This window comes from Cyclopterus lumpus, chromosome 4 (genome assembly GCF_009769545.1).
Source record: "Cyclopterus lumpus isolate fCycLum1 chromosome 4, fCycLum1.pri, whole genome shotgun sequence".
NCBI classification, from domain to species: domain Eukaryota; kingdom Metazoa; phylum Chordata; class Actinopteri; order Perciformes; family Cyclopteridae; genus Cyclopterus; species Cyclopterus lumpus.
The window spans coordinates 1,540,298-1,564,949 of NC_046969.1; the positions used below are offsets into that span (position 1 = coordinate 1,540,298).

At 46.7% G+C, this 24,652-nt stretch overlaps 1 protein-coding gene across 1 annotated transcript in view; it reads right to left on the reverse strand.

The window, feature by feature from the left end:
* kif1aa (kinesin family member 1Aa) overlaps positions 1 to 24,652 on the reverse strand; it is a 41,701-nt gene that overhangs the window by 6,020 nt on the left and 11,029 nt on the right. Inside the window, exons 7-38 of the mRNA XM_034530183.1 lie at positions 24,541 to 24,652; positions 24,185 to 24,262; positions 23,964 to 24,029; positions 23,855 to 23,872; positions 23,670 to 23,748; positions 23,507 to 23,585; positions 20,417 to 20,559; positions 19,433 to 19,471; positions 17,894 to 18,027; positions 17,220 to 17,299; positions 16,632 to 16,707; positions 15,958 to 16,037; positions 15,733 to 15,839; positions 15,553 to 15,633; positions 15,284 to 15,464; positions 13,506 to 13,578; positions 13,222 to 13,312; positions 12,981 to 13,129; positions 12,702 to 12,880; positions 12,421 to 12,558; positions 10,294 to 10,614; positions 8,201 to 8,319; positions 7,992 to 8,077; positions 7,770 to 7,899; positions 6,524 to 6,671; positions 6,313 to 6,403; positions 6,108 to 6,226; positions 5,961 to 6,016; positions 4,353 to 4,461; positions 4,160 to 4,226; positions 3,980 to 4,064; positions 3,778 to 3,883 (exon numbers count right to left, since the gene is read on the reverse strand). Of these exons, the coding sequence (XP_034386074.1) occupies positions 3,778 to 3,883; positions 3,980 to 4,064; positions 4,160 to 4,226; positions 4,353 to 4,461; positions 5,961 to 6,016; positions 6,108 to 6,226; positions 6,313 to 6,403; positions 6,524 to 6,671; positions 7,770 to 7,899; positions 7,992 to 8,077; positions 8,201 to 8,319; positions 10,294 to 10,614; positions 12,421 to 12,558; positions 12,702 to 12,880; positions 12,981 to 13,129; positions 13,222 to 13,312; positions 13,506 to 13,578; positions 15,284 to 15,464; positions 15,553 to 15,633; positions 15,733 to 15,839; positions 15,958 to 16,037; positions 16,632 to 16,707; positions 17,220 to 17,299; positions 17,894 to 18,027; positions 19,433 to 19,471; positions 20,417 to 20,559; positions 23,507 to 23,585; positions 23,670 to 23,748; positions 23,855 to 23,872; positions 23,964 to 24,029; positions 24,185 to 24,262; positions 24,541 to 24,652 (3,420 nt within the window). The remainder of the gene's footprint in view (positions 1 to 3,777; positions 3,884 to 3,979; positions 4,065 to 4,159; positions 4,227 to 4,352; positions 4,462 to 5,960; positions 6,017 to 6,107; positions 6,227 to 6,312; positions 6,404 to 6,523; positions 6,672 to 7,769; positions 7,900 to 7,991; positions 8,078 to 8,200; positions 8,320 to 10,293; positions 10,615 to 12,420; positions 12,559 to 12,701; positions 12,881 to 12,980; positions 13,130 to 13,221; positions 13,313 to 13,505; positions 13,579 to 15,283; positions 15,465 to 15,552; positions 15,634 to 15,732; positions 15,840 to 15,957; positions 16,038 to 16,631; positions 16,708 to 17,219; positions 17,300 to 17,893; positions 18,028 to 19,432; positions 19,472 to 20,416; positions 20,560 to 23,506; positions 23,586 to 23,669; positions 23,749 to 23,854; positions 23,873 to 23,963; positions 24,030 to 24,184; positions 24,263 to 24,540) is intronic.

Genomic DNA, 24,652 nt, shown 5'->3' on the forward strand with positions numbered 1-24,652 from the left:
CAGAGGGACAAAGGTTAGCCAAGAAAATGAATCGCGAGTCAACAATTAGGTCCTGAGTTCTACCTGAACAACACATTAGCAGACAAAGCCCGTAAACTTAGCAACAGAGATGTTAACATCAAAATACAGAACATTTGATTTGTTACACTGACAACACAATACTATAATTAGTTTTTTTAAACTATCAATTTACTATTATCTTTGTACGGTATGCAAACATTGCAGGAAGTATTCCTTAACGTCAGTACAACAACAGTGCCAATGAGATCTTTCTGCATGCAACAGGCGGAGATGATGCTCTGCTTTGTGTAAACACTAGAGAAAAGCAAAGAGAGCTGAGATGACTCTGGAAAGGGAGATGGGGGATGAAAGACAGCCAGATGAAAGGGACAGGGCACTGAAATACCTATGGTCAACTCCCAAGGAAATGCTTTGAGAAAGAAATCAGCAAAAGAGCAGAAAGTGAGAGACAGGAAGTGTGTTGTGGTTGTGTTGGCTTGCGTGGCTGTGGTGGTGGTCTTTGTTTCACAGGGTTGTCTCATTATGTAAAACATACGGATGGTAAGCTCACCCACGAGAGAGAGCGGAGCCATCCCTGGGAAGGATCGACTGGATGCAATCTCACATCCTGCCCTGTCATAGAACAGCTCAAATAACGGCGCATGGCTGCTCCCCGAGTGGAAAAAAACAATACTGCTTTCTGTTACGCCTCTGATTTACTCCATACGTTAATGTACACGACACCCCCCCATTTCCCTCGAGGGGAAACAATCACACACTGAAGGCAGTTATTCCTCTGGCCTGAATCCCGGTACAGCCTTGACTTTAAAAAAAAAGAAAAAGATAATCCAAGCATGAATTGTAAAAGGAAACTAATGTTTCTGTAAGCTGTAAAAAAACAGGCTGAATGGACTCTTCATGAGGTTCAGATGTTGGGCCCGCTGGCTCTGGACTGGGGTGACCTTGTGGGAAAGTGAACAATGTGTCACCCAGAAGAAAGCAAACAGCATTGAACCGAGTTGACTCTAGTCAGGAGGACTCACTGCTGTGCTGTGTGGAGAAAAGGGGATTCAGTGGAGAGATGGCCTGTTTTTGAAGTAATTAGCAAATACACGCGCACTTCTTTCCCAGCAGTAGGAAAGTGTTCGCTTACACTACAACGGAGCAATTTCCTCTTTGCACTGCACCAACATGTGCTTCGCTGCGTTTTTACTACCTCCTAAAAACACGGGAGCCAGGATTGAAGTCATGCTGCTGGCGTCACATGTGAGGGCCCGTTTGTTTCTGGCCTTTGGCAGAGCTCCACCGAGGTACCACATTCAACAATCTTCACAACATCGCCGCAATTCTGAGCAAAGTGCTACTGGTGAGGTAATGGTTCAGTGGATTACATTTTAATGGCTGCATTTTAACAGCGCGCCACAGCGGGTACTGTAAATGATGTGATCCATATTACAGGGCGGACTGTTAATAATCTGGAGCTGTGATGGGAAATACTCGCTCTCTGTTGGGATTAGATTAGATGAAAAGCATATCCATGGATTCACAATATTGCTTCACTGCAATATGAAAATAACAAACAGAGTGAAGCAAGTGGCAAATAAACAGCCGTTTCCTTGCTCGGGACAGGAGCATCCCAATGGAACTGGGCTGTAATAATGGATCACTTACACCCTCTACTGGCAAGTACTAACACCTCTTAGCCATGCTGAATTTCTTCAGCAACACCACTGATGGGAGCACAATCATGTCACTTTTTAAATCAAGAGCTGAAAACAATCTGGAATCAGAGAGTGTGGTACTGGCCCCACGACACCTCCGGTAGAGACACAGCCACGGACAGTCCACGAGAAGCGAGCCATGCAGACCCTGTTCCACCACGTACCGCAGCCTGATAACAGCTCGACACACACACACACACACACGCACGCACACACACACACACACACGCACACGCACACACAGCCAGCGAGGCAAGACAACCAGGGACATGCAGAGCCACCGCCCTTCTCACTTCTCATGAAGGGGAGACAACAAAGAGGACGGATGAATTGCTGACAGCGATGGCAGAGGAGGAGAGAAAAAGTGGGAATGACAGGGCGTCTGTGTAACTTAAGAGCAGGACAAGAGAGGCAAAGTAATATACCTAGGCATGTCCGAATCAAGAAACTGTCTGCAAAAGCAAAAAAAAACAAAACAACATTCTGTTAGTGGACTTGGAGGGAGAGAAATGTTAGCATCCATATATACCTTGATGCGACTGAGCAGAGACCACACTTGACCACAACCGGACCTGGTGCTGAGCCCTTAAGCCACAGGACAAACGCCGAGGGCTGAACAACCTTAAGGGCGCGGCACCAGGCGGTCGAGCTGGACGTTAGACTAAAGCTCAGTGAACCCAGGTCTGGGGGACGGCGGTTGCTGCTGTCGTTTGGCTTTTTGTTGGGAAAGCAGAGGCATTAAGCAATGAGCCGAAAAACAGAGGGTCACAAAAAGCGTAAGTTGAATGGCAAAAATACTTTTGGGTAATATAATAATTTTTGGATAAAAGACATTAATATAAAAATCCCAAAACCATTGTAAATACACCCTATGACATATGCTACTACTTTATGTGCATGTTGATGGTAAGTGATTTTGGATGTTAAATGAAAAAACAGTGAAGAGTTAATAGGGATTTGTTATGCCAGTAAACAATAAATAATGCTACCCACATAACATTTAACACAGGTTGTCATTAGAAGTCTGAAAAGAAACCTACTGCCCCCTACTGGCTGGCTGCAGAGCAACACACACACTTTACCACTATTTAAGGACTTAGGACCAAAGTCGTAGGTACATGTCAGTCACAAGGAGCTAACTTTATATTTATTTTGTATTTTAAATTAGACATGACATTTGTCAGGGCATGATTAACAGAGAGTGTTTTTTCTTTGTAATCTTCAGTTAATCATGGGATTCAATAAAGTGATGATGGAATGTTGTATATCCAACTTATGGCATCACATTGAGTCCAAATACAGAGAGGCAGTTTATTAGTGATTTTGCACTAAGCAGTGATACATGCAGCTAGAGTTAGAAAGACATGCATTTAGTGTCGTTGGTGTGCTGCTGTATGAGACCCGTTCACACAGTCAATCCAGGGTGCTTAGTCAAAATGTGTGGCTCTTTGGAGTCTACCAGCAGGTTAGTGGCTCTAATCATTGCCGAGAGGTGAGACGGGTTAGAGGTGAGGCGGTAAAACATGGTGAGATGCAACGTGTAGGCACAATGATGGCAATCAAACAAACAATAAGCACAGATAACACCAGCCAGGGTCGCACAGCCAGCGCACTCAAATGTGGCAGATAATAAAAAAACGTTTAGATTTTTCAATTGACTTTGCTCTTGGATGTTTTTCTGTGTGAGAGACACAATAATAAAAGATCACAAAATGACTTGCTGGGGTTCAATCTTGTGCCATGCTTTTCAAGGACAAGTACAGCAGTTCCACTACTATCTGCCTGCTCCATGCAGGAGCTGTCACAACGGTAAGAAAGTGAGGTCCTCAGATAACACTCTGGTTGAATCATCCAATTGTTTCCAAAGTCAGCCAAGCTGCCACAACCTTGTAATAAACAAATAACATATGCGTGGGCACTAATACTGAATTCCCATCGACCATATATATATATATATATATATATATATATTGAACATCGAATAAAACCTATTCCAAAAAGTGCTGGCCCAGTGTTTGCAAAGATCTTTCCATCAAATGTCTCCACCAGTACGTACCGGTCATCCCTCATGGGTCTGACGTAACTAGCAGACAAGATGTTGAGAGACAGAATATTAGGGTCAATGATGGTCTCATCAGCTTCGGGGGTGTTGCGGAGTCGACCTAGGAAGACACAAGTGTCCCAGTGAGAACATCTCGCGCACGAGGCCACATCACGGTTTGGTTAACGGGGCGAGAAGGGCTGATAACCAAACTCACCCACAACCAGCTCACGGATATCCTTCCACTCCATGTCACCTCCTGACTCGTGTACAATGGTGACGGTGATTCTCCTCTGGAGGCCCTGAGGTCGTCAAGAGAAGACCGAAAAAGGAGGAGTGGTTATACTCGGTTCAGATATTCCAAACATCATATCTGCTCACTATGTGATGGGCGTACCTGGTGCAGCAGGAATGTGCCATGACAAGGCATTCCTCCTCTGTGGTCCACCACTGCAGGGATGTAGCTGCATGTAACGGATGACAACAAGCCACTGAGTAACGGTGCTGAAGGCATTTGGTGCAACGTTTTACTTTTTACATCGTTTTCACTATCCCTATTCACTAAGGGAAGCTCTACCCAGGATACTTACTCTCCAGTGGCCTCCAGCTCACATATCTCAAAGAACACCATGAGATCATATTTGCAGTGGCAGGGTCCCGCCTGAGGGCGAGTCATAGCTGTCAGCTTGGTGGCAGGTACTGTGTTTGGGGGGGAGATAAGAAGCGTGTAAGACAGGTGGAGAGCGGACTTGTGGGTAACAGCGTGGAGCTGCTCTACACCTACGCGGGGAAGAGAGGCAAGAAGAAAGGAAACCAGTGATGCAGAGAAAGAAAGGAGCCACTTCTTCCTGGAGAACAAGCTCCTTTCCTTCGGCGGATTTATAGGCAGCTCCTGCAGCCCTCTCTTAAAAAGGAGAATATCACTAAAGTTCCTTGTGTTATTTCAGATTTTTACTTATGCATTCATGAACCTTTAGCAGCTCGGGCTTGAGGAAAAGCATATGCACAAACTCTTCCAACATTACTCTCCTCCTCCAGTATCGTACTGTTGTTCAGCATTGTTTTGTGGCAATGATTAAATCTAGTCTCATTGTTAGTTCCTCCAATTGAAGGTAGTTTCCCAAAAGGAGTGAAGCGTTTGTCCATAGCTCGAGCAAACATCATTCATAGTATATTAGAAATATGAAGTAGTATTTTATATCATGCAACAAAGAACAAATAATGTATGCAGTATTGCCTACTTATTGGTGTATTGATGTATATAATTGGTATTTCCTTCATTATTATTTTGTTGTATAGTTCTTTTGCAGTTTCCTCCCTCTTTTGCATGTTTTTCCATACGGCTATAACTGGAGATCAATAAAGTCTTATCGATGTAATAAATAGATATTTAACATTCCCATCTTAAGAGTATTATTCATGGCCAACTCCTGCAGCAGAAAGGCGCTGTGATCCAGTTCAACAAGAGGGAGGACTGAGAGGAGAAGCCAACACGCAGGTCACAGTCAACACACCAGAGAGCCAATCCATCTGAGTCCGGACGCAAGACAACCACCTTTTTATATCAAATAGTTTCATTTTCAAGAAAGACCATAATAGCTAATTATTTGTTATGTTTTGGGACACTCAATTTACAGAACATCGGCCCAATAGAAGTAAAGACTTCAGTGTTACGTTTGAGTTGCTGCTTGTTGTCATAGCAGCCTTTTCCGCTCCATAAAAGTAACACGTTGTGCACTCGGATATAAAAGTCAATTCATTACCTGCTTAGGGAGTAAAGTTTAAAGTCCCACCAAGACTAACACTTGATATAAAAAGGCTTGCAGTCACAGGATTCACTTGGATCCGACATCAAATAACCAACCCGGCTTCTGAGCTTTAATAACTGAACAGATCGAGATGGGCGGAGCTGTCAGCTGAGCTCGCTCGTTTCCTTCCAGTAAGAAGGAAGCAGCCAAGCCAGCGGCAGACAGAGCGTGGTCTGACAACGAGTCCACCAGCACCCCATTGAACACATCTGGGACCAGGTATCGGATCAGGTCCAGCGATTTCTCCCGGTCCGGCGAGGCGTCAGAGTCTACTGCTCATACCCAACAACATGAAGCTACGATGACATGACTTGCAGGCAGACCAGTACGAAGACAGTACAACATGAATAAATGGAGGAATTCAAGCCACTCTGCAAAGAGTCTATTTACCTGGCTTGGACAGGGGCATCACTCGTGGGAACTGTCGTCTGCAGGGACGGAGCGGACTGGTAGTGGAAATAACAAGCGCCTGTCATTTTACGGAAACACAAGCGTATACATGTTCTCTGTCTGCCGGTAGACTTCTTAACCAGGTACCTGATGACGTCTTTACAGAGTGGAAGAAAAGGCTGTTTCTGGTAGTGTCCAAACACCTCAAACACTATTGGCTGAGTCTTGATGTAGTCAACGAAGGATTTAGTGACCTCAACAGCAATCTATAGAAACAACGCAGTGATGTTAAAGCACTTCACCTATTCAAACCTCACAGCTCAACATTGTACACACTGCAGGTGCTTCTTACATTCTGCACGTGGTAGAAGCCCAGAGGGGGGCCGCGGCCCGTGTTTTTTAGGGGTTCGGTGGAGAAGGCCTCATCGTGGCGGTGGATGAAGCTGAAATCAATCCAAGTTGCATCATTTACATGTGAAACTGTAAAAGAAATATGATAAATAATAAATATTGACAATCTTGGGGGGGGGGGGGGGGGGTGAACATAATGAAAACATCTTTACTTGAACTGGCAAAAGATGTCGGCATATTCTGCAGAGATGCTGGAGGCTTGCAGGACGGTCACCCTGAAGGTGAAGACGTTGCCCATCCTCAGGTGCTCCAGGGATGTGTCAAGCAGGCCGTCCTGACTCTTCAGCTCATCTACGCCAGCTGTGGGGAAACGATCAAAATCAGACAGAGGTTGAAGCCGGCAGTCTGGGTAGCCGTCAGCCAGGCTATGCACGGTTGTTTTGTTGCACCGTAGCCAGTGGCTGGATGAGGTTTTTCTAGGCTTTGGGGCGCTGACTCCGGCTGATTTGGGCCAAGTTATCACCTGCTCCCGGCGACTGTGGGTCAGTGGTGAGCAGGTCCGTCTTTCAATCAAAGGATCGATCCCCTCTCACTAGTCGATGTGTCCTTGAGCAAGACACTTAACCCTGCATTTCTCCCTGTAGCTGTATCTACGCTGTGTGAATGTAAGTCGCTTTAAAAGCTCAATGTAATGTAATGTTTTGACCCACCGAGAGTCTTACACAGAATCAATCCGTTTGGCATGAGTCTATTGGACAGGTGTGCCAGAATTAGGCCAATTCTGGACCGAGTGGGCCACTACACACTGAACCAAACTGCCCCTGGGAGGAGAGGCGACATGGAAGCAAAGCTAACCCAGCTAGGACTTGAGGCTACTCCACTACCCAGCATGCTGTAGGCTGTCTGATGCGTGGAGATGGGTGGAGGTCGGTGACTGTTGAGCCCAAATCGACACAGAGGACCCGGGTCAAGCTGCACGAGACGAGCGGACAGCAGGACCGAGAGCAGGCCTGCGGTGGTCATGATGTTTGGTGTTCAAACAGTCAAAGTTGATGGACAATGTTTTTTTCCTCATGTTAAATTGTTTGTGAATTGTTTTGTTGCTGCCGTTTACAATCTACATGATATAAATAAAAGAAATGCACTACTGTTTTCGTGTTGTTTGTTATGTGGGCTACAACGGAATTTCGTTGTGCATCCCTGTGTTGACAAAACATTATCTTTATATCCTTGAATATAACCAACGTCATGTATGGAGACTATTCTGCCAATGAATTACCAGAAAACATGCTATATTGTGATATAAATATCGTTATCAAGATATGAAAAGAACCATAATGCAATAGAAGATTTTGGCCATGTTGCCCATACCTACTACACACACACACACACACACACACACACACCCAAACACACAAAACATGCATCCACTCACTCATAAAATACGATTACCCGCACATGTGTTATTGTTGACCTCATCAGCTGAGGGTCCCAGCTCTGCGTTCTGCCCCTCTCCCTCCACGAAACGAAGCTCCTCCTGTGAAGCCCCCGTGCGGGACAGTCCCACGGAGCAGGTCTCGGACTGGAACTGCAAAAGCAAGTCGCAAGGGGGACCGGTTGGCGGGTTGGTTTACACAGGTGGATCCTGCATGGTCTACTTGGGGCGATTCATTTGTCTACCTTTTCATATTGCTGATCCTCAAAGGAGATCTTGGCAGTGCCCGACTGCCTCACTCCCGAGCCGTAGTCGGGAGCTTCCTCGTCAGCTGGAGGGAAACACAAAGCACCTTCACTTCACTCCCTCAAGAAGTCACGCACACGCCTGCCCTGACGATCCCGCCACGCCGCCTCCGTCACAGCAGCGGCGAGGCTGAGGGTGCGAGCCTTACCTGATATGGCTTGCACCGCCACCCGGAGGAAGCCCTTCACTTCGCCCCTCTCGCTGACGATGGCCACGCGGTGGACAAGAGGAACCGGGTACAGCAGGTTACTCAGATAGACAAAAGCCCTGAACCGGAAGCAGAAAGAAGAGAGCGAGAGAGAGAGAGGCGGAAAAAGATGAGAAACAACTGATCACAGGAGACAGCTCACACTTGATAACATCTCACTGGACAACAGAACACACAGCTGCAAAGCAACCAAACAGAAGCTGGGACTGCTCTTGCGACGGCCATGGCTGCCCTTTACTATCGCTTTGCGGGGCTGTTTCTTCCCTCACCATCTACTAAATAATGATGGGTCACATGCAGTATTGCTTAACTGTTGCATTGTACCGATGAAAGCTTGGTGAGGCTAAGGAGCATGTGTGTGAGGGTCAACTTTGAATTCTTTAAATGATTGCAAAACAACCAGCTCACTACTCAGCTGGACAGCAGATGATTTCCTCATGAGCAATACATTCCAGTCCTAGAATAATAATGCTGTTGTTTGGTTTTTTTCATTGCTTAATGATTACATGCTACTGCACTAACAAGTGCATCTTGGACATGCCTCAATATGAAAACGCTACACTACATATCAAATGTCCAGAGCACTGAAGGCACTCTGTATCTTTGCATTAGATTTGAAAATACTTGGGTCGTAAGGAACAGCTGGACTAGGAATGTTCCTATTTCTTGGTTTCTCAATCTGTAGTTTTTAGCGACAGTGCTTGATCTTGCAGTCAAGGACTACATTTCCCATGAGACAATTGGGGTAGACATTAAGGGGGTGGCAAGGGAGTGGCTTATGACAAGATTGGTGAGGTGCAAAGAAGGCATGCTCAGGACAAAAACAGGTGAACAAATATGCTTTCAACGTCTCGACTCAAAGGAATCAAAAGCAAATGGAACAGAAATCATCATACGGAACATGGCTCAGCTTGAATAGAAAGTGCCAACAGCTTGATGTACTGAATGCTACACCAAAAAAAGAAAAAGAAAAAAAACAACGAATGACATCAGAAATCAAAGTGCACCTCCTGGGACGAAGTGCTAATGTGTGCAAAAGAGGGGCACCAGTTCATCATCTGACGTATTCAAGTAAAAAAATTGACAAAAAAGGTCAAAATGAAAAGACTTGTGCTCTGGCATGCCTAAAAGAGACAGCTGCAGTAGAAACCAGCTCTTTCATCTTGAGATTTTGAGTCTTCCTTGAACACTACTTTGCTATTTCACATGAATCGTTTCCAGACTCTTTCATGCTTATTCAGGCTGCCACAGCGTGGTGAGAAGCTTCTCGCTGTGGGTTCCCGTGTTGTGCAAATCCGACCTGAATAGTACTCCATGAGACATGTCAGTGCTCAGTGAATGGTCTTCTTTAAAAGCCACCAGTTTGCTTTTAGCCACACGTAAGTGAGACACACACCTCAAGCAGCCGTTGAGCGTCAACTTTGCTTGAATTTCCATGGAAACAAGTGGAATGAACTGACCCACCCCTGGGCTGACTGCTTTTACAGGTCTAATCCTAATATGTGGGAGGAGCTTTTAGCCTGCGTTAGTGTGAAGAAACAGTTAGCCAAAAACAAAAACAAAAGAAAAATCAAGCTGCAGTCAAATTTGATGAGATTAAAGATAGAGAGCAAAGGGATAAACCCTGAAGCCCAGAAATGTCTGCTCAGTATCATGTTCATGAAAACAATAAATCGGTGTCGCGGTCTGACATTTGAGAACATTTGTTTCTCAAACATGAGACAGCGTGACAATTAAGACAGGGAGCAGAAACTAAAATGGCTCGTTGTTTAAGGAGATCAAATCAAATAAATTGCTCAAATCTCCACTGACGCTATCCAACTGAAATGCCCCAACTCCATGTTGATATTACAGCTAAAGGTTACAGAAACATGTATATCACATGTCCTCATGCACACAGGACTTTGAGGACTTTGTGAGAGCGCACTGTTCCACGTCGTCTGTGCTGATATCTACCGAGGCAATCGGACCCTGTGTCTCAGCGTGAAAGAGCTAGTTTCCTCCAACCAGCATGCTCCCGAAACCTCACCAACCTTCCCACTACACTGAATAATGGTGAGCGGTCGTAAAAGGGATCCTGGCCTTCGCCGGAGCCTCGGCAGAGCTCTCCCTCATCATCATCATCATCATCATCATCATCATCATCCTCCTCCTCCTCCTCCTCCTCTCCCCCGAGCTCCGAGCACGGGTCGTCCAAAAAGATATCATCGTCCAGGTCCTCCAACTCCTCAAACTCCTCCCCTCGACCCCCCCGCTGCGGGTCAGCCAGCTCAGTAATTTCAGAGTTGGAGAGGGTCGGGGACGGGGTGGGGTCACTCATGCGCTCGCTCATGCATGTGTTGAAAATGGGGTTTCTGGTGCAGCCAGAGACATGGGAACTAGGTTAGAACAGTTGGACAGAAAGCACACACTTGTTCAAACAAGAGGGGCGGTAGAGCACCAGAGATGGACTGGACCACAGGAGACAACCTGCCTTCCTTTCAAAAGGGATAGTAGATGTTTTTGAGGTGGGGTTGTATGGGGTAGTTATCCATGGTCAGTGGATGAGTAACAGGAGATGGAGAAGCAGACGAGAGTACCAGCACAGGGGCCAAGCCATGTACTGCTGTGGACGAGGGCAGCAGCAAAACTTGTGTTCCACACCTAAAAGAATCTGTATCAGTTTAAGCGTATGCTGCATACACTCCATGTTACCCTCACAAAGCCCTTTCTGAATCCATCTATGCCCTCTTCAAAGCCACCAGACTCCTTTGACCCAAACAGTCATTTTACCTCCAGAACGTCTCCCGCATCGGGGAGTGCGTTAGTGTTATGATGTCACTTTGTTGAAGCCCAACTACTCAACGTAACACAAAATAACTGGGCAGCAGTATAACAGCAACTCCCAACTGTTTTTGTCAAAAGGAGTGTCGTGGCTTTGGAGAGTCCGCAGATAGCTTCAGATCCCTGTTTGAGAGGGCTGCCTGATGGCAAGGTAAGGCTGTGAAAATATTCTCATTATAGTGAATACTGATTGTTTTAGGTGGCTATGTGTTGCTGCCCCCGTCCACAGCAGCACCCTGCGTTGCTCCTGTGATGGTACTCTTGTCAGTTTCACCAAACTGGAGGCGTGCTGACCGCCGTCTACTTTTAATTGACATAACTTGCTAACACACAATTTATGTGCCTGGTTTTTAGAGTGCACGGTGAAATTAAAACTCACCGGGAAGAAAAGATTAATGTCTAAAAAAGAAATACATGGGGTAGAGGTGCACTTTAGCCGATTGTGGCCGTAATGAGTATTACAACAACAAAACACAAAATAATACTTGGAAGTTTTTCCAGAGATTTTTTTTTTAAGGAACTGAGAAATATTTTTAGTGGAAAACTCAATTTCACATGTTCTTTTTTTTCTTACTCGGCTCTCAGGGCTTACAAAAAAATCTAAATGAGCTAACAGACATATTTTCATATTTTAAGGAGACATGTTTCAGATTACTGCCCAATCATTGTTGCTTGTCTTGCAGGAGCTAAATACCATTAAAGGCTTGGTGCTAAATATTATGTAACAGGACCTGTTTGCAAGAGAGAGAGAGAGAGAGAGAGAGAGAGAGAGAGAGAGAGAGAGAGAGAGAGAGAGAAAGAGAGAGAGAGAGAGAGAGAGAGAAAGAGAGAGAAAGAGAGAGAGAGAGAGAGAGAAAGAGAGCTTGGGAGAGAAAGAAACAGCAGGCTTTGAGTGGGAGGACTGAAGAAAATATCGATCTGAAATGTTCCAGATGATTTTTCCCATAATGGATGGGCATTAACTGATCAACTGATCATTTGAATTGGTTGTCAAATCCAACCGTGTTCAGGACTTCATTCATTTACAAAGCACATTACATTTGGAAAAGTTGAATTAAAACCTCTTAGTGAAGAGAAGATATGGCACAAGTTTGTTAATTTAATTAATTCTATTCATTTAAAATATCTGTTGTAATGCAAAGATTTGATGACTGGTACACAGACTGGGAAGTGGGCTGCAGACTGCTTTGTGCTGGTGTCCATCAGTTGACCCTCGGAACAATATGTGGTAGTTAACAGCCTCCCATTGTCCCGAATGGAATGTCTAACCCTGGCTCTGTCTGCCTTTGGCCTTCCTGCCCTGTCCACATACTGCACAGGGCCAACGCAGCATTTACCTGCCAACCAGACGGAACCAAGGGAAGCGGTCATAAAAGGGGTCCCCTCCGGTCATCACGTTGTCCCCGTCTTCAGCGGTATTGTTGGGCACATCAGCAGCGCGGTCGTACATCTCTCTCATGAGATCCAGCCTCTGCCTGCAAGAAGCAGCAACAGTTGTGATATTACTGAGTAATACTTTTTGTACAATTGATCCCTGTTGTTTTTACATTATTATATTGTACAATGAGAGTATATCAGACTTTTAAAAACATTGTTGTGTACAGACTTGTTCATGTACCTTAGTTTTTCTAATGTCCAATAGTGGGTGGCTCCGTTTTTCTGATCCTGCACCTCCACTGCCACGATGGTGCGTGGGAACTGCCGCTTCTCTCTGTCCTTGGTCGCCTCTGGTGGCAACAGGTCTGGAGGCAGCGGGGAGTAGAGTGTGTCTGTGAGCAGCACAAACTGGAACTGAACCTGCAGGGGCACAGGACAAGCATCGGTGTGGTCAGAAAGACGCGTTATAACATCTATCTGTGGAGCTACGGTCAGCTGAAATGATAACAGCATGTTGCACCTTCTTCTTGAGCTCCACGCTGATGGCATTGGCCTCCTTAAGGAAGATGGCATTGCCCCATAACAGGTCACGGAGAGAGGTGAACTGGTAGCACCGCCACTTACGAAAGCTCCACAAAGCCAGCTCTCCTTCCCTCTCTGTCCATTGCACTGGTGGCAGCAAGTAAAAAAGAAAGATAAAACACCATCTTTAGTATGAGTACTAACACAGATATAGGCACATGTCTAATCATTTGCACTACCTTCCTCTTCTGGGTCTTCCTCTTCTTCAAGGGTTTCTGGGTAGTAACTGTCCACTTGCTTCTGAAGAGCCTCTAGCTTGCTCTCATAATCCTAGACAATTAAATAATAAATAATAAATAATGGATTTTCTATTAGCATCTTTAGATTTTAGTACAGTGTATGTTTGAAATAAAAACATGCCAAAAAACCTCTTTAGATAGTGCTCAAAAGTTTCAGTTGGATCCACCTTCCCGTGGCTTCAATGATTAATGACAACAGCACACAAAGCTGCTCACTACTGTACCAGTCTTTGCTGCTCCAGAAGGTTGTTGGCTTCCTCTCTTTCTTTGCGATACTGGTCCTCCAACTCCTGCAGCCTGAAGACAAAAACAACAACCTGTTAGGATTCCTGTGTGCTCCTCTGTCTGCTCCTCTGTGTGCTCCTCTGTCTGCTCCTCTGTCTGCTCCTCTGTGTGCTCCTCTGTCTGCTCCTCTGTCTGCTCCTCTGTCTGCTCCTCTGTCTGCTCCTCTGTCTGCTCCTCTGTCTGCTCCTCTGTCTGCTCCTCTGTGTGCTCCTCTGTCTGCTCCTCTGTCTGCTCCTCTGTCTGCTCCTCTGTCTGCTCCTCTGTGTGCTCCTCTGTCTGCTCCTCTGTGTGCTCCTCTGTCTGCTCCTCTGTCTGCTCCTCTGTGCTCCTCTGTCTGCTCCTCTGTGTGCTCCTCTGTCTGCTCCTCTGTGTGCTCCTCTGTCTGCTCCTCTGTCTGCTCCTCTGTCTGCTCCTCTGTGTGCTCCTCTGTCTGCTCCTCTGTGTGCTCCTATGTGTGCTCCTCTGTCTGCTCCTCTGTCTGCTCCTCTGTCTGCTCCTCTGTGCTCCTCTGTCTGCTCCTCTGTCTGCTCCTCTGTGTGCTCCTCTGTCTGCTCCTCTGTCTGCTCCTCTGTGTGCTCCTCTGTCTGCTCCTCTGTGCTCCTCTGTCTGCTCCTCTGTGTGCTCCTCTGTCTGCTCCTCTGTCTGCTCCTCTGTGTGCTCCTCTGTCTGCTCCTCTGTCTGCTCCTCTGTGTGCTCCTCTGTGTGCTCCTCTGTCTGCTCCTCTGTCTGCTCCTCTGTCTGCTCCTCTGTGTGCTCCTCTGTCTGCTCCTCTGTCTGCTCCTCTGTGTGCTCCTCTGTGTGCTCCTCTGTCTGCTCCTCTGTCTGCTCCTCTGTCTGCTCCTCTGTCTGCTCCTCTGTGTGCTCCTCTGTGTGCTCCTCTGTGTGCTCCTCTGTCTGCTCCTCTGTGTGCTCCTCTGTGTGCTCCTCTGTCTGCTCCTCTGTCTGCTCCTCTGTCTGCTCCTCTGTCTGCTCCTCTGTGTGCTCCTCTGTCTGCTCCCTCCTCAAGCTCGTTGTCTCCAGCCCCCTAAATCCTCCGCCAGAACCGCCTCATCGAGGGGGGCCCCGTCTACACGGTCAATCGCCTCCTGTATGTCCGCTGTTGAGGTAGGGGGTGTCAGTACCTGGTGGACTGGAAGGGTTATGGACCTGAGGAGCGGTGCTGGGCGCCCTGTTCACGGATCTTTGATCCAGGGCTCATAAGTGATTACCACCAAGAGGCTCCCGTTGAGGGGGGTACTGTTAGGATTTCTGTCTGCTCCTAGTGTGTGCTCCTCTGTTTTGCCCCTGTCTGTTTTGTTATTGAGGGCCTAGTTTCCACCCCTGTGTTCCGCCCACGACCACGCCCCTCTTCTTTGGCTCAGCTGTGGCTCATCCCAGTGATCGCTGGCTTAAGTACCACGGCATTTCGGTTGAGTTTCCCTCCCGACTCCGAGAAGTGGAGTGACTTTGACCCGCTGGACAGTTTGGCGTTGGTTTGTTTGTTTATACTTGGTTTCCGCCTGCTGGTTTATGAATAAAGTCCTTGGCCGGATTAAATCTGCTGTGTCAGTGTGTGTTTGGGTCCACCAACTACACCATATCATAACACAACCGCCTCAAAGGAAACACTACCTTGGTGTTCCGGGAGCAGCATGCCATTTACAGTGCTCTGTGCTGCAAGGTTTCCGTGTCATATGAATGAATAAATGGCTCACTTTCCCCCCCCCCCCCAAAGTACCTTTGCTCCATTTCATGTTTCATGTCGATGCCCTGTTTGTCCAGTAGCTCCCTCTGGGCGAAGGCCCAGTCCACGGGCTCAGCGGGGGTTTCTGCACATGGCGTCCTCTCCCTCTCGGCCCGGGCCTGCACAGGGTGGTTGAACCGGAACACGTGGCTCTTCCCCAGGATGATGCGATTTCCTTTACACAAATAAGAGGTCAAAATGGCACACGTTGTTACAAGGTACCATGCATAAGCAGAGGTGAAAGTCACAGAGAGCTTACGGACCTGATTTGAGGACAGTGGGCTCGGTCACTCTCTTTCCGTTGACATAAGTCTCAGCTCCTTCACACGGCTCCAGGACAACAACTAATTGAGAACAGAGAGGGCAATATGAGGCTCCACTTCCTGTCTGTCAACATCAAGCTGTGACGTACACAACCAAAAGCCCAGATGAAGGTCGCTCACTTTCTCTTGTTGGACCAGTAGAACTGGTGAAGGTGCAGTGCTCGTCCTTGATGAAGTGGCCGCTGAGGACTATATCCTGACGACTGCTGGCGTCTACACGACCGACCCTACAAGAAGAAGTGACGATATGATGTCAGAACAAATAAATACGCTCCGGATTTTATATGGAAACTGATAATGCATTAAGCACTTCAATAACGATGGTTAAATGTGACAACATCTCACCTGGTCATCCCGTCTTTAATGTAGTACAGCAGACACTCCGACATCAGAGGATCCTCGTTGAGATTCACCAGATGAGGTGTCTGAAGCAGAACAAGGAACCATTTACTGACTGTAAAAATGTGGTCAGTAATAATCATGAATCAATCAATCGTTCATTATCCATATGTTATTTAGAGTATAACATATGCATACCAGAGAGCTGAAAATCAATCTTTGAAACAATCAGAAATAGTTAAAGCCATGCAGTCAAATTCACTCCCCACAGCTTCACCGCATGAGTGTTCAGTGCCTGATGTTCTAGGGCTGCACCCCCCATCCCGCTCATGTTTACACCCATTGCTGCCTTCGGCGCTGCGAGGAAGTGTTTGAAGTGTCTAATGAAGGAGATTTCAGATAACACTAAGAAAAAAAGAGAAACCCTCGACTGATGTGCCTCGAGGCTCCTGTTGAAGTGAGACTTCAGAGCAGTCAAGAGAGGGAGGCAGCTTTAAACACTTCACAGCTACAAACCTCATTGGGCGAAAACAGCCCGACATTGTCGATAAACACAGCCTGGGGCATTCTAGGGCTATCGGAGGGCTTTGGGGTAAATAAACAAGCATTTCAGTGAGTAATGTAAATGGTCAGTTTTAGATCACAGAGGAGAGTTTTGCCGATGCCTCGTGTCTTCTTACCTTCTTGGGGGAGAACACGCCAACGGTCCCACCATCTTCTCGCATCGCTACCCCCATTTCTGCCAGCAAGGCCTCTCTGTGGACGAACACAACACTCCGTGAACCAAGACCCTGCAGGATCTTCTTTCGAGATGCCTCACACAACAATATAGTTGACATGCTGCACAGTACAAAGTGGCTCATTTTCCACGTGCAAACTGCACAAACGACCCCATTGTTTATTATTTGCTTAATACTCAAATAGCAACAACCTTTGGTCAAGAGGGACAACTATACATGCTATTCTTTAAACCTGCTCTACCTTTGCACCTACTTCTTCATGCAAGTTATAGTCATTTTAAAATGAGTCATTTTATAGACGAGAAAAACAGGATTATTAACTATGTTTTAGAATATATTATAATCTATTAGTAGTCTTTTTATACAGTTTTCTGTTATTAGCCTGTTGTCTCTGTGTGTATGAATTATTGTCTTTCTTCACAAGACAATAAAGACAATGTATGCGTATATATGATATATATATCATATTTTATATATATATATGTATATATATATATATATATATACTGTACATATGGTATATCTCACCTTTCCATTCTAATGGCTTCCGTTCGGCGAAGTTTCTCTTCCCAAGTCTCATTGAGTTCAGCAATGATTTTCTCTGTTTCCTGATATTTCAAAAGAAAGTGGTAATCAATACACATCTAGTGTCCTATACAAAAACCATGAAAAGACCAAACATTTAAATATTGTGTGTCGTAGAGCTCCAGTGTTGTCTAAAAACAATCAAAAACACATCAATGAGCCACTGGTTAAGATGAACATGGGCATTGTAGTTTATTTTGAGTCATGCATGGTTCTGCCGACATAAATACTCACTCGAGCACCAGATCCATGACTGAAAACAGTCTTCAACAAATGCACAATTGACTCCTGTTTGAGTCACCTTGACAACTGCAGTGTGCGACTCTAAATACTCAAAGATTGATCATTTAAGTAGGAAGAAACAAACAGACCATATTGATGACTAATGCATTGTTAGAGTTGCTCCTCTCATGAGATGTGCCTGCAATAGCTAAACTACAGAATATTGGACTTAAACTTCTGAGAAGCTTATGATGAAAATGCTCAGAGAGCACACTGACGATTTACCTGCATACAAACTCACAATACGCAGCTTTGGGCATATCCAATATGTACATGCAGCACATGTACACTGTGTCAATGCAGATGCACAGAACAGCATATGGACCGGGGCTCACCTTCAGCCTCTCGATGGCCTCTTCGCTGCCCGGGCTGAACATGATGCGGTCGTGAAGACTGGCGATGGATCCGGCGCGGCTGGTCAAGGCTGAGAGAGACGGAGAGGGACTCATCCCCGTCATGGTATTGGTCACTGTGGAGAGATCATCTCTTTGATTCACAGCTTGGCCTTTTTTGTTATTGTTCTTGTAATCGGATTGGTCTGTCGGGGGTGGGGGGCACGGGGGGGTGTACAGGAAGCGGGGTCGGGGCAATCGATAACGGGGGGGGGGGGTAAAGAAAAGGTGAATGCAAACAGATAAGGAGGAGAAGAGAAGGGAGAATAGAAGAAAAGAAAGAAGATATGTGGCTTGAAACAAATCTAACTCACAGAGAGAAATGTAATCTGCTAGTATACAAGCAAAGGCAGCCGAAAGCCACGCGCAGAGGAATGCAGCTACGATTCAAAATCTTCAAGCAGCGCGTCATATGCAGGAACATTCACAAACAAGAACTTTTTAATTGCCAGTTGGTTTATTTTGCCAGTTTTTTTCAGAAATAGAACCTAGAATAAGAGAGGGATTCGATTGCTCATTCCAAATCAACGAAAACAAAATGGGTCATCATGTATGACAAATCTAAATATATTATAAGCTCATTTGTGCAGAAACTTAATGACTCATTTGTAATCGGGTCATGTTTCCTGCAGAGAAGATCAGGAAGCCTGAACTCTCAATCAGGTTTATTACCTAAAAGCAGCTCTAAAATTAGAAACGTCAAACAAATTACTGAAAGCAGTAATCCATTTCGGTATCACATTTTCTCTATTCATCAAAATAGTCTACCAACAACGCTGATGTTTTCCGTTCAATGTTTCACCCTGGGATTTCGAAGGCCTATGACAGAGTCTATGAGAACAAAATGAATACCAACTCTGCAGCTGCTGCTATGGCAACTAACTGGGAACGTGTATCACACCCATCCATCTGGACAGGCTGTCGGCCGCCAAGATGGATTGCATAATATTGCCTTCCCAGTGCAGTTAATGAAATCATGAGTTATAGAAAGTAAAAATGTATAAAATGAGATGACTTCCTCAAAAGATGCAATATTATGAAAGTGAGTATGTTCTCTGTGGCATCACCAATGACTGCCAACAGGGGGCAATAGAGTCAGATGGACCCTTCCAGGGGAATGGGAAGCTCCAGTTTCCAATTGAGAGAAACCATAGGTCAAGTTGAAACATATCTCACTATGGTCCATAATCGTCCATATTGTGTTGCTCTGCTTTGTTGCTTCATGCACAATTAAGCTTTGTCCCGCCAGCACCATGACACGGCCCATTAGGAACTGAAGATTAAAGCCAAAATGACAAAGCTTAAAAAAAGAAATCCCCCCCGACTGCAGGCTGCTTGTATTGCATTAGCGTTTGTATTTCAGTGCGACTCGCCTAAAATATTCTTGTGATATTGTGGTGCTGCATAGAACTCAGGAAAAGAATTCAGCGCCGGGGATGCTAAAGCTGCCACAAGAGCAAAAGCAATAGCCAGAAAACACACATTTCAAACCCTCTATGTCAGCACCAGACGATCGATAAGCTGGAAAAAAGAGAAGTGAAGAGGAGGAGTGACAGAGAGAGAGAGAGAGAGAGAGAGAGAGAGACACACAGCGGAACACCTTAAGATGAAATGTTCATGGACTGAAACATCATCTTGTACATTTTTTGTGACAAAGGTTGGTGAGGTACGGAGGCCCTGAGAGGAAAGCGAGGGAAATTTGTAAGTTTGTTGTAACACTTATTTTGGCCACAAGAAGCTGAAGTGCACCACTACACCGTGTTCTGAATAGGATTAAAAGCATTCGGGTTTTAATTTCACCATGCACTCGAAACACAAGGTACATATTTTATATTTTAAGTTATGTATATTCAAATTCCGTTTCACAGATGAAAATTAATTTCAGAAAATAAGAAAAATTGTCCTGGCGTAACCTTTTTTTTCACTCAAAACCCTATTTGTTTTCTCACTTGCTTCTCAGGGCTTCTGTAAAAGATGTGCAGACCAGAATCGTCACATTCCCTGTGATTCAAACTAAACAGCTAGATCTTACATTTAGTGACAATAATGCAACTCTAGCTCCTTTTCAAACTAGACCCTCTGTGCCAGGTAAATGCCCACAATTGTAAACTCCACACCTTTATTACTATTACATGCTAGTTTTAGCTAGCTCGACATGCTAGCTCCAGAAGCTAATTCTTGAAGCCCTGCCCACACCCTGCTGTTTTTCTGCCACAGCATGGAGGCGTAAACTGCACTGCAACTCCACCTGCAGTCTAACCAGTCGCTGTTCGCCTCCATTCACGTCGTCTTCCCATCCATTTTGCTGCACTAGCTCTTCATTTATTTTGTGTTCTATCAGCACACACAATGAAGTGTCGTGTACATGTGCAGTGCTTGTGAAGTTAGCCGTGTGACTGACAGTGTATCATTGAGAATAGTGTGCTAAAGGATGTAAATCACCCCAAAAAACAAATGATCCCTTACTGTCAATGATGTCACCCAGGCCCTGGGCGCAGAGGAGGTCTTTCAGACGGGACACCTCCTCCTTCAGCTCACGCACCAACCGGTTGTTGGGATCCTCGTTGATCACGGCGTTGCAGCGGATCTGTTTGGCGCGGTCTGCGTACCTGTGGACATGAGGGAGGGGTCATTGAGCATGTGGACATGAGGGAGGGGTCATTGAGCATGTGGACATGAGGGAGGGGTCATTGAGCATGTGACACAGGTGAGGGAGGGGTCATTGAGCATGTGGACATGAGGGAGGGGTCATTGAGCATGTGGACATGAGGGAGGGGTCATTGAGCATGTGGACATGAGGGAGGGGTCATTGAGCATGTGGACATGAGGGAGGGGTCATTGAGCATGTGGACATGAGGGAGGGGTCATTGAGCATATGGACATGAGGGAGGGGTCATTGAGCATGTGGACATGAGGGAGGGGTCATTGAGCATGTGGACATGAGGGAGGGGTCATTGAGCATGTGGACATGAGGGAGGGGTCATTGAGCATGTGGACATGAGGGAGGGGTCATTGAGCATGTGGACATGAGGGAGGGGTCATTGAGCATGTGACACAGGTGAGGGAGGGGTCATTGAGCATGTGGACATGAGGGAGGGGTCATTGAGCATGTGGACATGAGGGAGGGGTCATTGAGCATGTGGACATGAGGGAGGGGTCATTGAGCATGTGGACATGAGGGAGGGGTCATTGAGCATGTGGACATGAGGGAGGGGTCATTGAGCATATGGACATGAGGGAGGGGTCATTGAGCATGTGGACATGAGGGAGGGGTCATTGAGCATGTGGACATGAGGGCGGGGTCATTGAGCATGTGGACATGAGGGAGGGGTCATTGAGCATGTGGACATGAGGGAGGGGTCATTGAGCATATGGACATGAGGGAGGGGTCATTGAGCATGTGGACATGAGGGAGGGGTCATTGAGCATGTGGACATGAGGGAGGGGTCATTGAGCATGTGGACATGAGGGAGGGGTCATTGAGCATGTGGACATGAGGGAGGGGTCATTGAGCATGTGACACAGGTGAGGGAGGGGTCATTGAGCATGTGGACATGAGGGAGGGGTCATTGAGCATGTGGACATGAGGGAGGGGTCATTGAGCATGTGGACATGAGGGAGGGGTCATTGAGCATGTGGACATGAGGGAGGGGTCATTGAGCATGTGGACCTGGGGGAGGGGTCATTGAGCATATGGACATGAGGGAGGGGTCATTGAGCATGTGGACATGAGGGAGGGGTCATTGAGCATGTGGACATGAGGGAGGGGTCATTGAGCATCTGGACATGAGGGAGGGGTCATTGAGCATGTGGACATGAGGGAGGGGTCATTGAGCATATGGACATGAGGGAGGGGTCATTGAGCATGTGGACATGAGGGAGGGGTCATTGAGCATGTGGACATGAGGGAGGGGTCATTGAGCATATGGACATGAGGGAGGGGTCATTGAGCATGTGGACATGAGGGAGGGGTCATTGAGCATGTGGACATGAGGGAGGGGTCATTAAGCATGTGACACAGGTGAGGGAGGGGTCATTGAGCATGTGGACATGAGGGAGGGGTCATTGAGCATGTGGACATGAGGGAGGGGTCATTGAGCATGTGGACATGAGGGAGGGGTCATTGAGCATGCGGACATGAGGGAGGGGTCATTGAGCATGTGGACATGAGGGAGGGGTCATTGAGCATGTGGACATGAGGGAGGGGTCATTGAGCATGTGGACATGAGGGAGGGGGTCATTGAGCATGTGGACATGAGGGAGGGGTCATTGAGCATGTGGACATGAGGGAGGGGTCATTAAGCATCTGGACATGAGGGAGGGGGTCATTGAGCATGTGGACATGAGGGAGGGGTCATTGAGCATGTGGACATGAGGGAGGGGTCATTGAGCATATGGACATGAGGGAGGGGTCATTGAGCATGTGGACATGAGGGAGGGGGTCATTGAGCATGTGGACATGAGGGAGGGGTCATTGAGCATATGGACATGAGGGAGGGGGTCATTGAGCATGTGGACATGAGGGAGGGGGTCATTGAGCATGTGGACATGAGGGAGGGGTCATTGAGCATGTGGACATGAGGGAGGGGTCATTGAGCATCTGGACATGAGGGAGGGGTCATTGAGCATATGGACATGAGGGAGGGGTCATTGAGCATGTGGACATGAGGGAGGGGTCATTGAGCATGTGGACATGAGGGAGGGGTCATTAAGCATGTGACACAGGTGAGGGAGGGGTCATTGAGCATGTGACACAGGTGAGGGAGGGGTCATTGAGCATGTGACACAGGTGAGGGAGGGGTCATTGAGCATGTGGACATGAGGGAGGGGTCATTGAGCATGTGGACATGAGGGAGGGGTCATTGAGCATGTGGACATGAGGGAGGGGTCATTAAGCATGTGGACATGAGGGAGGGGTCATTGAGCATGTGGACATGAGGGAGGGGTCATTGAGCATGTGGACATGAGGGAGGGGTCATTAAGCATGTGGACATGAGGGAGGGGTCATTGAGCATGTGGACATGAGGGAGGGGTCATTGAGCATGTGACACAGGTGAGGGAGGGGTCATTGAGCATGTGACACAGGTGAGGGAGGGGTCATTGAGCATGTGGACATGAGGGAGGGGTCATTGAGCATGCGGACATGAGGGAGGGGGTCATTGAGCATGTGGACATGAGGGAGGGGTCATTGAGCATGTGACACAGGTGAGGGAGGGGTCATTGAGCATGTGGACATGAGGGAGGGGTCATTGAGCATGTGGACATGAGGGAGGGGTCATTGAGCATGTGACACAGGTGAGGGAGGGGTCATTGAGCATGTGGACATGAGGGAGGGGTCATTGAGCATGCGGACATGAGGGAGGGGGTCATTGAGCATGTGGACATGAGGGAGGGGTCATTGAGCATGTGACACAGGTGAGGGAGGGGTCATTGAGCATGTGACACAGGTGAGGGAGGGGTCATTGAGCATGTGACACAGGTGAGGGAGGGGTCACAGTTGCAGGATTCTGCAGCCTCGCACTGTAGCTGCAGCTCATGCGAGCCGCTGTTCTCTACCTGAGTGTGCTGAGGGTCTCGTCGTAGTTGATGTCAGCAGGACTCAGGGCAGCGACCATCGCAGTACGAGAGTTCCCCCCTGACAAAATGAAAGCAAACACTTTGGTTTCAGTTCGTCAAGGACTAATGGATCACTGGGAGCCACGAAATGTTGTGTTCGTACCCAAGTTTTCTCTCAGTAACCAGGTCAAAACAGAATCTCTGTATGGTATATGGTTTTCCACCTTCTTCTTCTTTTTATTCTGTGTATCAAATTAAAACACCAAATGAATGAAAAATCTATGTATTTATAGGCATTTGGATAAAGAAAAACAATGAATAAAAAATGTTAAAAGTCAAACAAATTACCTTATTCAACCCAGAGTCCTGAAATTAAGTAGACAGTAAAATGTACATGTGTGTCCTTCATAACATTTGCTTTATCTCACAATATACTGCATGCAGATATGATACGCACCACTTCTGCCAAAGCAGAGATGACTTTCCCCAGTGTAGTTAGAGATTTGTTGATATTGGCTCCTTCCTGTGATCGAGCAAGAAGCAGACAATGATATTAACAAGTAAACACAGTGATTCACTGTTTGAATATGGACATATATTATAGGCATATTCAGACAGGAAATTTGTTTTCATATCTGTGTTTGAATCTCCAAAATGGATTTTAGGGCAACATTTCACCTTAAGCCTGGTTCCTTTGGCTCCAGTAGAGTCGGCCCTCTCGCTGCCAGCCAAATCCACCAAACTTATCTTGCTGACCTGCGACAGAACATCCAACCAATGGACTCCGTTACATAAACAACACATTAGCTGACGACGAAAACAACCCCTGAGGCGATTCATCATTATTCAGGAGACGGGTCTCATTAAAAAAACATCTGCGCAACGTAACCTTGTAATTACAGTACGACCTTCAAGCCGTCATTGATTTCCAATTTACGACAAGATTTAAATCAGTGTCATCAATCAGCTCATTGATAAGCAGCGGCAGCAGCTCAATAGTAAATGCATGCAGTCAGGATGGGATCAAACTCGACCTTCTCAGAGGTGTTTTCAGTATCGGCATCGTGGCGTTTCTGAGTGAATATGATGTTGAAGACGGCATGCGAGCGGCTGCTCGTCTCATTCATGTTGGTGGCGGCCACAGTC